This window comes from Salvelinus alpinus, chromosome 3 (assembly GCF_045679555.1).
Source record: "Salvelinus alpinus chromosome 3, SLU_Salpinus.1, whole genome shotgun sequence".
Classification (NCBI taxonomy): domain Eukaryota; kingdom Metazoa; phylum Chordata; class Actinopteri; order Salmoniformes; family Salmonidae; genus Salvelinus; species Salvelinus alpinus.
Genome location: NC_092088.1, coordinates 9,779,475 through 9,791,192, shown reverse-complemented (window position 1 = coordinate 9,791,192; position 11,718 = coordinate 9,779,475). Strand labels below are relative to the sequence as shown.

Genomic DNA, 11,718 nt, shown 5'->3' with positions numbered 1-11,718 from the left:
GGGATCTGTCTATGTTATCGCCTGGTTAACAAATAGGCTAGACGGCTACAGCACACACACACACATACACACACACACACACACACACACACACACACACACACACACACACACACACACACACACACACACACACACACACACACACACACACACACACACACACACACACACACACACACACACACACACACACACACACACACACACCTGTAATCTGGGTTATTCTCGGATCACTTACAGTTTGCGTAAGGAAATAATCCTCTGTTGTTTTCCAGGTTCAGTTAGGTAACCAGCCTATGCCTCTATCCCTCCGTCCATTCAAATGTATTATCTCTGTCTGAAAATAAGCTTATTGTTAGCATCAGAACTATTCAGATGCTTACTTGTCACTGATTAATGAATAGGTTACCAATCGGTTTTTAAAGTAGCAAAACTATGAGAAAGGGTGGTGAGGTGTGACGTGCTAATTACTGCAACTGAACTGCAACTGTGTAACTAAATGCCAAACATATTACTTTATCGCAATCCATCTACACTGTATCAACAAAATAATTGAACGACAATGTGAACAGATATTGTATCAACAAAATAATTGAACGACAATGTGAACAGATATTGTATCAACAAAATAATTGAACAACAATGTGAACAGATTCTACAGATGCGTGCCTTGTTGATTGTTGCATTATTAGTAGGCATATATAGTTCCCCAAATCTATTTGAGAGGTTCACTAGGGGCATGCAGACTATGTTGATAACCAGTAGGATATCTCTGTACGCAGATGTTATTATTGACATCTGGGGCCTAATTTACAGTGTGGTGGAAAAACCACTAAGAAGGCAGTCCGATTTCAATATACTAAAACTTTATTTGAACATGCGTGGGAAAACCAATTCGATTCGTTCTCATTTTATAAAGACCGAGGATGGGTGGGGTGTTTCACATGCCGTTCGAATGAGTGCGGTACTTCTGCTTATCGTCACAGATAGTAGGACAGACGTGTGATACTAGACTGTAGGAATATTACAATGGTACGTGAAAGATCTGGAATTTTCAGGGATGTGTCAGGAAACCACGATTTGAAAACTGTCTGTGTAAATTGGATGTTATATGTTCAGCAAGAGGAAAGCTGAGCTATAATCACAGAAGACACTTTGACGCCCATCAATTAATAGACTTGAGGATGGCAAAGTTAACAGACAGCATGAAGTATGACAACATTGTGTCACAGTTGAAAAATGCTTTAGAATGCTAACTTGAAGCAGTTTAAATTGAACATGGTGCTGGAATAGCTGAGGCAGTGCTCCTGTTGTCTTTGTGCTGAGTTGCTGTAACTCTGTGGTTCTAAATCAGTAGTTGTTTAGTAAACTGTTGAAAACATTAACACGCTTGACCATGTTGCAGGTGATAATAACTGCTTGTTATTTTACATGCAGTAATTGCTTTGTGGACTTCACCGGACAGATGTTGCTCTCTGGTTTAGTGATGAAAAACAAACGTATCTGTGGTTGAATTTATTCCGCCACTGTGTGATTGTTGTCTTTTTGTTGTCACGGCCTTATTGTATATCACGGTGGTGTATGAACGAATGGGTTATAGAGCAAACAACGCAATTATCATAAGGTTGTAGGTTGTAATATGGCTTTTTTACTGTCTTGGCTTCCTCAGGGATTTGACCTATGCATCTCTATCTGGTTTGTCCCTGGTACTTACTCCATTAGCTATTGATCCTGGGTTGGCCTTTAGGATGGAATAACAGAAGAGAAATCTGATTCTAGATCCGTTTCAGAGGCACAAAGGGTCATTGGAGCTCTCCTTGTGGCCAATGGTTTATATATACTAGAAGACTGGTAGGGGGCGCTGTTTTGAAGCCACCGCTCCTCCATTTTACTACTTCCCCACCATTGTAACAAAGATTTTAGAAGCAATAGAAAAACTTTCGTTTTTGCCACGTTTATTCAATTACAAACACCTTAATGCATAATGCTATTAAATTATATTATGTGAGCTTAACATATGAATAAAATCATTTACAAATACATTTTCCTTAAAGTATACTTTTTTGAGATTACTAATGTTACTGTCCCCACTACAACAACAATAAAAAAGTACATTAAATACATGTACTTTTGTCCTTGAAACATTTAATTGAAATAATGTAGAATTCCCTTCATTCCTATGGAGGACTGCGTTTTCTGGGGATTACCAATATGGCCGACTGGTAATTCAAAACCTCTCATTGGCCAACATAAAGCAAAATACAATCTAGTGTTTATCCATTATTGTTGCGTCCCCATCCCTAGCAAGATGGTGTTGTAGAGCAACTATCGCGAGATACAATGAAAATTCCAGCGGAAATCTGTGCGTTCGCGACCTCCCTCCATTGGGTAAAATATCTCCCTGAAAAAAAGAAGAATATAAACTCAGGGGCGCAGCTAGCCATTGAAATTAAAACCGAAAAACTCGTGTATGCGTCAATGATTGTGTAAGAAGCGCTTCGTCTGAGTACTATGTGTCAGCGGGGAGTGAATTACGCAGAAAACTTTGTATTCCACAATTTTTTTTACCCTAGCTAAATACCTAGCTAGGCGAGAGGATTTTATTACCTAGCTTGATAGCCAGTGAATAAACAGTGGTGGTAAACTTTGCAAAGAGTAACTGTTACGTTTGTAGCTAGTTAGCTCTTGCTAGCCAGCTACCTCCACTTTTTTGATGATCTTTCAATGGGTGTAGGTTACCACCCGATGGAAGCTGTTGCCTTGGAGCTTGAGGCTGCTAACACTGTGCAATTTCTATTTTTGTGGTTCGCACAATAACGTTAGCTAGTTAGCTAACTATCGATTACAACAAAACTACCTTGTTACTCGCTTGCCTTTGTGGATACAGGCCATGGACTGAATAACGCACACGAATGGTGTCGTCTAGCTAGCTTGATGGCTAGCAGTCATATTGGATAATATACATTGGGTACAACTAAACAACACAAGACCTTGAATATGGATTGTGTGTGTGTGAACTCAAGACCGCTTGTTATTTGGATCATCATGCATTGGATTGCTGGGCCCATGTGCCAAATTGGATGAAATTAACGTAGCTAAAGAAAACAACGAAATTATATACACTCTACATTTTTCTTTTTTTCACATTTGCATTTTACGGTGAACGGAGGCGAAATACAATGTCTACGGCGAAAGAGAACTCTTGCAGGAAATTCCAGGCGAACATTTTCAATAAAAGTAAATGTCAGAATTGCTTCAAACCTCGGGAGTTGCATCTCTTGACCGATCAAGATCTGAATCAGGTAATGCGTTATTGTGGTGCTGTTGCCACATTGTAGCATAGGTGCTTGTAACGTGAACTCGTTGCTAATCTAGCTACAATATAACCATTTGGGCGTGTCGAGCTTGCTGTTGCTGGCAAGTTATGTAATAATTGAATTATACAGTTAGCTAGTCAAACTTGCAATGGAACTTCGCATAGTATTGTAGGTTTTTATAACAGAGTTTTAAAACGGTGACAGTGTTGGCCAATTTCATGCTGTCTACTTTGCCATCCTCAAATCAAATTGTATTGGTCACATACACATATTTAGCAGATGTTATTGCGGCTGTAGCGAATTGTGTTCTTCAAGTCTTAATCAGCTTTCCTATTGCCAATAGTGTGTGTTCACTATTCAGTAACTCATGGTGTTTACCCTGCTTCAGCATGACAATAAACTAAGGTGTGGTTCTGATGGGAAGAACCAGTGTTTCTCACAATCATCAACCACTGGTTCAAACTTAGGAATAACCTGGGATACTATGACACTGGTGGAAAGTCACAGATGAACATTTGGATTTCAATAGATGGATGAACCAGGTTTTTGACTAGCTTCTGGTTAGGAATAACATTTTTATAACTGGCAAATAACACCACCGATCCAAGAGGAGGAATCAGCTGACCCGTCATGGGTCCTGACCCAATATTTGGGAGACATTGACCTGAAAGATCCCCTTGTCCCATAGGGCTGGCACTGGCAAGCAGGGTCACCAGCTGACTCAAGGGGACTGTCTGCCACACACAGATATCTGTGGAGGCAAACAATACGGTGGTGCCCTCCTGAATGTGACCCTGGCCGTGGGTTCTCTGCAGCTGAGCTGACTCAAGGTTAGGGATGTAGTGGTTCACCAAACCCATTGTTTGGTACTTACTGCGGTTTCGGGGTCACAATTTGTTTTCAGTAAACAGCGGGAAAGTGAAAAACAAAACAATTTTTTTTTGTTGGCATATTTTATAAAATCCAAAGTGTTGTTATTCCTGTCTCCATACATGATCATCAGTCGTATAAGGCCTGATCCCAGTCAAATCACATGATAAGAGCACCACGAGGAATAACAACCCTGGACTTTCTTAAATGAAAACACACGATTACTCATCGACAATGCATCATACGGGGACGATTTCTGTATTTTGAAAGTTACAAATCTTGAAAACTTGATTGCTGACAAGTGCAACACGGGTTCATTGGCCAACTCATTGACAACTTTGACTTTAGCTTGCTTACATAGAGTGGGGTACTTCCTGTTTGTTGAAATGGGAGCGAGATGGAGAAGTTTGTAACGTCGTTCGAGCACTTTCACAAGGTGCTGAAAACCCCTGTTCGTCTCAACCACTGAGAGAACGGGTGCATATCCGTGGCTGTAAACATACCTATCGCTCTTCTAAGTCTATTTGGCCGGTCAGAATCGGCTGCGAACGGGGTGCTTGAATGCAGAGGGAAGCAGTTAATTATTATTATTTTTTTGCGTTTTCGTCTGTGTAAATGTGTCTACATATTTGAGGTGTTGGCAGCTGCACAGGCTATTCTGGTTGAGCAGTGGCAACATACCCTCTATGCCCATCGCTGTTGTAATCGACTGGGAAGACAAAATGTTCCCCAACTAGAGGTTTAATCGATGATGAAGATCCTCCTGGTTTATCCACCGCTCTCCATGATACACAACTAGTCCCCCGCTGCGCCTCACAAAAGGACCGTTTTGAAACGCTCCAGTTAAGATTCAAATTTTGAATACAATGTGCACATTTTAACGGAATAGTTGTTTTAACGGAATAGTCTGAGATGTTATTTTTTTCATCACAGTTACTAGAGGCATACAATGCAGCGTTCTAGGCATACTGTCTTTTTATCTGTCGTTTTTCTGTATTCATCCGGTTCACAGTGCGGACCAGAGGTACCGACCGGGTTTGGTACCAATACGTGGACCGTTACACTCCTACTCAAGATGTTTTGTGCACAAAACTGAAAATATGAAGCTCTAGACTCAAGTACACATACGTTATAAACAACGTATCGTCAAGTCTTTGGTTGAAATGACACGTTTCCAGTAAAAAGAAGCAGCTAATGAGAAGATCTGTCTTCCAGATCGTTAGCTAGTCTCGGTTGTATCCTGTAATAGATCCCATGTGATGACGTCCAGATGGGCCCTTGAACGTGGCTTAAGAACAGCAAGCGTCCTCTCCTCCAAAGAGACTGTGTGTGAGGAAGTGTGTTTGTGTGTGACGGCCTGCTTGTGATTACTGCGGGGGTTAACCCCTTCCGACCCGGACTGCTGAGTCAGGCATGTAATCACTTTAAGATTCTATCACTTTCTTAATCTCCTTGAGACGCAGCCCTCCTCTCTCGGTTAGTGCTATCCGGGATCCTTGGGAGGTCTATACCCCCTAACCTTAACCCCTAACCATAACTCTTACCCATAAACCTTACCCAACCCTAACACTTACCAAACCATTTTTACATTTCAACTTCAATGGGGGTGACATCAGAGTTGGGAAGTCCCAAGGATCCCGTTTAGACTGTCCTTTATGACGTCACAGGTGGAGCCAGAGTTGCTTCTGTTCACTGCTCTCTCTATATAGGGCTGGAAATGACTTGGTCTCATACCGGGGGAATCTTAACCTGACAACATAAACTATAATCTTCTACGCTAGCTAGGCCTACTTTCTTAAAATTAAACAATACTTTAAAAGAACCACATTCTATCCCAAATCCATTCTAAGAAACTAGCCATGACATTGACTGCCATTTTCAACAAGACAATGTAAACATTAATGAAGACTGGAGCCTATCTGCTCGCTTATATTATTTCATGACTTCTTTTGGGATGAGTGGACCAAATGAAAATAGCAGGAAAGTGGAAGTGTAGAAATCATAAGTGAAACATGGAGGGTGGTACCTCTTCCATCCACTGGGCCTCTAGTAAGTAGATAACTGGAGGTCGGGGGGTGCTTCAATGGTGTCTTAAGAAACACTGAATGGCTCCAAGAGAAGCTCTCGTTTAGTCTAACTGAATTTGAGCCCTACGTTTAAAAACAAGTTATTTTGAATCTGATTCTGGACATGAAGGAAAAGGGAGTTGCTGAGCTCCATCTTTCACTGTCCTGTCATTTGATCAAACCTCCTTCACGATTGCAACATTGAGAAGAAAAAACAATATTCCTAGCCCACATGGATAAGTTATCTGAAGGAAAAAGGACCAGAATGTGGAGGAACAGTATCCAATATAAACAATCTCTTTGTTGTACACCGCAGTGATGGGAGGAAGGTGGAACTGTGGGAGGAGAGGGGGCGTCAAAGCAGATCCCGTCTTTGGCAGTTAGTTTAGTGTGATAAAGGACTTATTTCCCTGAAGTGTAGACCTAGCTCTGGATGCCTCCAAGCTCATGTGATGATGTGTGCCAGAGAAAGCACTTTGTATGTTCTTTTGGGAGAGGAGAGAGCCTCGATCCAGAAACACAACCTTTAATAACTACTGCTGAGCTACACTGCCCTGTAGTTCCCGAGGCATCGGAGAGGGGGAGAACACACTCAGGATAGATGGTGGGGGGCAGGGAGGAGGGAGAGATGGGGGGGATGTGATGGAAGTATAGACAGACAGAGGGATTTGAGAGAGGGTGGTGGCTGGGTGAGTGAGTGAGAGCAGAAACAGTCTGGGAGAGGTGGTAGGAGACGAGTATAGAGGGAAGGAGAGAGAAGAGAACTCGGGGAGGAGGAGGTGGTGGGGGGAGGGGTATGGAGAGAGTTTGGAGGGAGAAGAGGAAGAGAACTCAGGGAGGAGGTGGTGGGGGAGTGAGGAAGAGAACCTGGGGAGGAGGTGGTGGGGGGAGGAGTATGGAGAGAGTTTGGAGGGAGAAGAGGAAGAGAACTCGGGGAGGAGGTGGTGGGGGGAGTGAGGAAGAGAACCTGGGGAGGAGGTGGTGGGGGGAGGAGTATGGAGAGAGTTTGGAGGGAGAAGAGGAAGAGAACTCGGGGAGGAGGTGGTGGGGGGAGTGAGGAAGAGAACCTGGGGAGGAGGTGGTGGGGGGAGGAGTATGGAGAGAGTTTGGAGGGAGAAGAGGAAGAGAACTCGGGGAGGAGGTGGTGGGGGGAGTGAGGAAGAGAACCTGGGGAGGAGGTGGTGGGGGGAGGAGTATGGAGAGAGTTTGGAGGGAGAAGAGGAAGAGAACTCGGGGAGGAGGTGGTGGGGGGAGTGAGGAAGAGAACCTGGGGAGGAGGTGGTGGGGGGAGGAGTATGGAGAGAGTTTGGAGGGAGAAGAGGAAGAGAACTCGGGGAGGAGGTGGTGGGGGGAGTGAGGAAGAGAACCTGGGGAGGTGGTGGGGGGAGGAGTATGGAGAGAGTTTGGAGGGAGAAGAGGAAGAGAACTCAGGGAGGAGGTGGTGGGGGGAGTGAGGAAGAGAACCTGGGGAGGAGGTGGTGGGGGGAGGGAGTGAGGAAGAGAACTCTGGGAGGAGGTGGTGGGGGGAGGAGTATGGAGGGAGGGAGTGAGGAAGAGAACTCGGGGAGGAGGTGGTGGGGGGAGTGAGGAAGAGAACTCGGGGAGGAGGTGGTGGGGGGAAGAGTATGGAGAGAGTTTGGGGGGAGGAAGGAGAGGAAGAGCTTGTGAAAGGAAGTGCGGGGTCAGGCTTGAAACTGGAGCAGAGTTTCCCAGAGGTTACTCTCACCAGTGGAGACCAGAGTTCTAGAATACACATACATTGATCGCAATTCCACATGGTCCAGAATCATGTATGTTAGATCTATACGTTCCATTTCTATTCCAGAATGACAAAGGCTCTGCAATGGTTTTACTTGGCTAGCAGGAGTAAGGTGGACAATCGGACTACACAGTACATTTGAATGGACTTTTTTAGCATGGCTCCGAAATGAGTGGAGGAGAGAGGAAGCCCCTTCAGTCATTCAGGGCCCCTTGGCCTGTAGTGGGGAGGAAATGGAGAGTTGCGCTGAATCCCAATAACCCCCCACCCCCTCCCTTAGCCCTCCCCCTCGTTTTCGACTGTCCCTTGGTGTGGTAGTGACACTCGAACGGAGCAACTAGTGGTAGGGAGAGATAAATGACCCCAGGGAATGGGACATCACTAGTGGCAGGGAGAGATACATGACCCCAGGGAATGGGACAGCACTAGTGGCAGGGAGAGATAAATATCCCCAGGGAATGGGACATCACTAGTGGCAGGGAGAGATAAATGACCCCAGGGAATGGGACATCACTAGTGGTAGGGAGAGATAAATGACCCCAGGGAATGGGACATCACTAGTGGTAGGGAGAGATAAATGACCCCAGGGAATGGGACATCACTAGTGGTAGGGAGAGATAAATGACCCCAGGGAATGGGACATCACTATAGTGGTAGGGAGAGATAAATGACCCCAGGGAATGGGACATCACTATAGTGGTAGGGAGAGATAAATGACCCCAGGGAATGGGACATCACTATAGTGGTAGGGAGAGATAAATGACCCCAGGGAATGGGACATCACTAGTGGTAGGGAGAGATACATGACCCCAGGGAATGGGACATCACTAGTGGTAGGGAGAGATAAATCACCCCAGGGAATGGGACATCACTAGTGGTAGGGAGAGATAAATCACCCCAGGGAATGGGACATCACTAGTGGTAGGGAGAGATAAATCACCCCAGGGAATGGGACATCACTAGTGGTAGGGAGAGATAAATGACCCCAGGGAATGGGACAACACTAGTGGTAGGGAGAGATAAATGACCCCAGGGAATGGGACATCACTAGTGGTAGGGAGAGATAAATCACCCCAGGGAATGGGACATCACTAGTGGTAGGGAGAGATAAATGACCCCAGGGAATGGGACATCACTAGTGGTAGGGAGAGATAAATTACCCCAGGGAATGGGACATCACTAGTGGTAGGGAGAGATAAATCACCCCAGGGAATGGGACATCACTAGTGGTAGGGAGAGATAAATGACCCCAGGGAATGGGACAACACTAGTGGTAGGGAGAGATAAATCACCCCAGGGAATGGGACATCACTAGTGGTAGGGAGAGATAAATTAACCCAGGGAATGGGACATCACTAGTGGTAGGGAGAGATAAATCACCCCAGGGAATGGGACATCACTAGTGGTAGGGAGAGATAAATGACCCCAGGGAATGGGACAACACTAGTGGTAGGGAGAGATAAATCACCCCAGGGAATGGGACATCACTAGTGGTAGGGAGAGATAAATGACCCCAGGGAATGGGACATCACTAGTGGTAGGGAGAGATAAATCACCCCAGGGAATGAGACATCACTAGTGGTAGGGAGAGATAAATGACCCCAGGGAATGGGACATCACTAGTGGTAGGGAGAGATAAATGACCCCAGGGAATGGGACATCACTAGTGGTAGGGAGAGATAAATCACCCCAGGGAATGGGACATCACTAGTGGTAGGGAGAGATAAATGAGCCCAGGGAATGGGACATCACTAGTGGTAGGGAGAGATAAATCACCCCAGGGAATGAGAAATCACTAGTGGTAGGGAGAGATAAATGACCCCAGGGAATGGGACAACACTAGTGGTAGGGAGAGATAAATGACCCCAGGGAATGGGACATCACTAGTGGTAGGGAGAGATAAATGACCCCAGGGAATGGGACAACACTAGTGGCAGGGAGAGATAAATGACCCCAGGGAATGGGACATCACTAGTGGTAGGGAGAGATAAATGACCCCAGGGAATGGGACATCACTAGTGGTAGGGAGAGATAAATGACCCCAGGGAATGGGACATCACTAGTGGTAGGGAGAGATAAATGACCCCAGGGAATGGGACATCACTAGTGGTAGGGAGAGATAAATGACCCCAGGGAATGGGACAGCACTAGTGGTAGGGAGAGATAAATGACCCCAGGGAATGGGACATCACTAGTGGTAGGGAGAGATAAATGACCCCAGGGAATGGGACATCACTAGTGGTAGGGAGAGATAAATGACCCCAGGGAATGGGACATCACTAGTGGTAGGGAGAGATAAATGACCCCAGGGAATGGGACATCACTAGTGGTAGGGAGAGATAAATGACCCCAGGGAATGGGACATCACTAGTGGTAGGGAGAGATAAATGACCCCAGGGAATGGGACATCACTAGTGGTAGGGAGAGATAAATGACCCCAGGGAATGGGACAGCACTAGTGGTAGGGAGAGATAAATGACCCCCAGGGAATGGGACATCACTAGTGGCAGGGAGAGATAAATGACCCCAGGGAATGGGACATCACTAGTGGTAGGGAGAGATAAATGACCCCAGGGAATGGGACATCACTAGTGGTAGGGAGAGATAAATGACCCCAGGGAATGGGACATCACTAGTGGTAGGGAGAGATAAATGACCCCAGGGAATGGGACAGCACTAGTGGTAGGGAGAGATAAATCACCCCAGGGAATGGGACATCACTAGTGGTAGGGAGAGATAAATTACCCCAGGGAATGGGACATCACTAGTGGTAGGGAGAGATAAATCACCCCAGGGAATGGGACATCACTAGTGGTAGGGAGAGATAAATGACCCCAGGGAATGGGACAACACTAGTGGTAGGGAGAGATAAATCACCCCAGGGAATGGGACATCACTAGTGGTAGGGAGAGATAAATGACCCCAGGGAATGGGACATCACTAGTGGTAGGGAGAGATAAATCACCCCAGGGAATGAGACATCACTAGTGGTAGGGAGAGATAAATGACCCCAGGGAATGGGACATCACTAGTGGTAGGGAGAGATAAATGACCCCAGGGAATGGGACATCACTAGTGGTAGGGAGAGATAAATCACCCCAGGGAATGGGACATCACTAGTGGTAGGGAGAGATAAATGAGCCCAGGGAATGGGACATCACTAGTGGTAGGGAGAGATAAATCACCCCAGGGAATGAGAAATCACTAGTGGTAGGGAGAGATAAATGACCCCAGGGAATGGGACAGCACTAGTGGTAGGGAGAGATAAATGACCCCAGGGAATGGCACATCACTAGTGGTAGGGAGAGATAAATGACCCCAGGGAATGGGACATCACTAGTGGTAGGGAGAGATAAATGACCCCAGGGAATGGGACATCACTAGTGGTAGGGAGAGATAAATGACCCCAGGGAATGGGACATCACTAGTGGTAGGGAGAGATAAATGACCCCAGGGAATGGGACAGCACTAGTGGTAGGGAGAGATAAATGACCCCCAGGGAATGGGACATCACTAGTGGTAGGGAGAGATAAATGACCCCAGGGAATGGGACATCACTAGTGGTAGGGAGAGATAAATGACCCCAGGGAATGGGACATCACTAGTGGTAGGGAGAGATAAATGACCCCAGGGAATGGGACATCACTAGTGGTAGGGAGAGATAAATGACCCCAGGGAATGGGACAGCACTAGTGGTAGGGGG

At 45.9% G+C, this 11,718-nt stretch overlaps 1 protein-coding gene across 3 annotated transcripts in view; it reads left to right on the top strand.

Moving 5' to 3' along the window:
* Positions 1-2,377: 2,377 nt before the first annotated feature.
* LOC139570000 (myosin phosphatase Rho-interacting protein-like) overlaps positions 2,378-11,718 on the top strand; it is a 79,866-nt gene continuing 70,525 nt past the window's right edge. Inside the window, exon 1 of one of the 3 annotated variants that reach the window (XM_071391421.1) lies at positions 2,378-3,305. In XM_071391421.1, the coding sequence (XP_071247522.1) occupies positions 3,183-3,305 (123 nt within the window). In that variant the 5' untranslated portion in view covers positions 2,378-3,182. The remainder of the gene's footprint in view (positions 3,306-11,718) is intronic. The other 2 variants (XM_071391422.1, XM_071391423.1) reach the window with 2 other exon arrangements.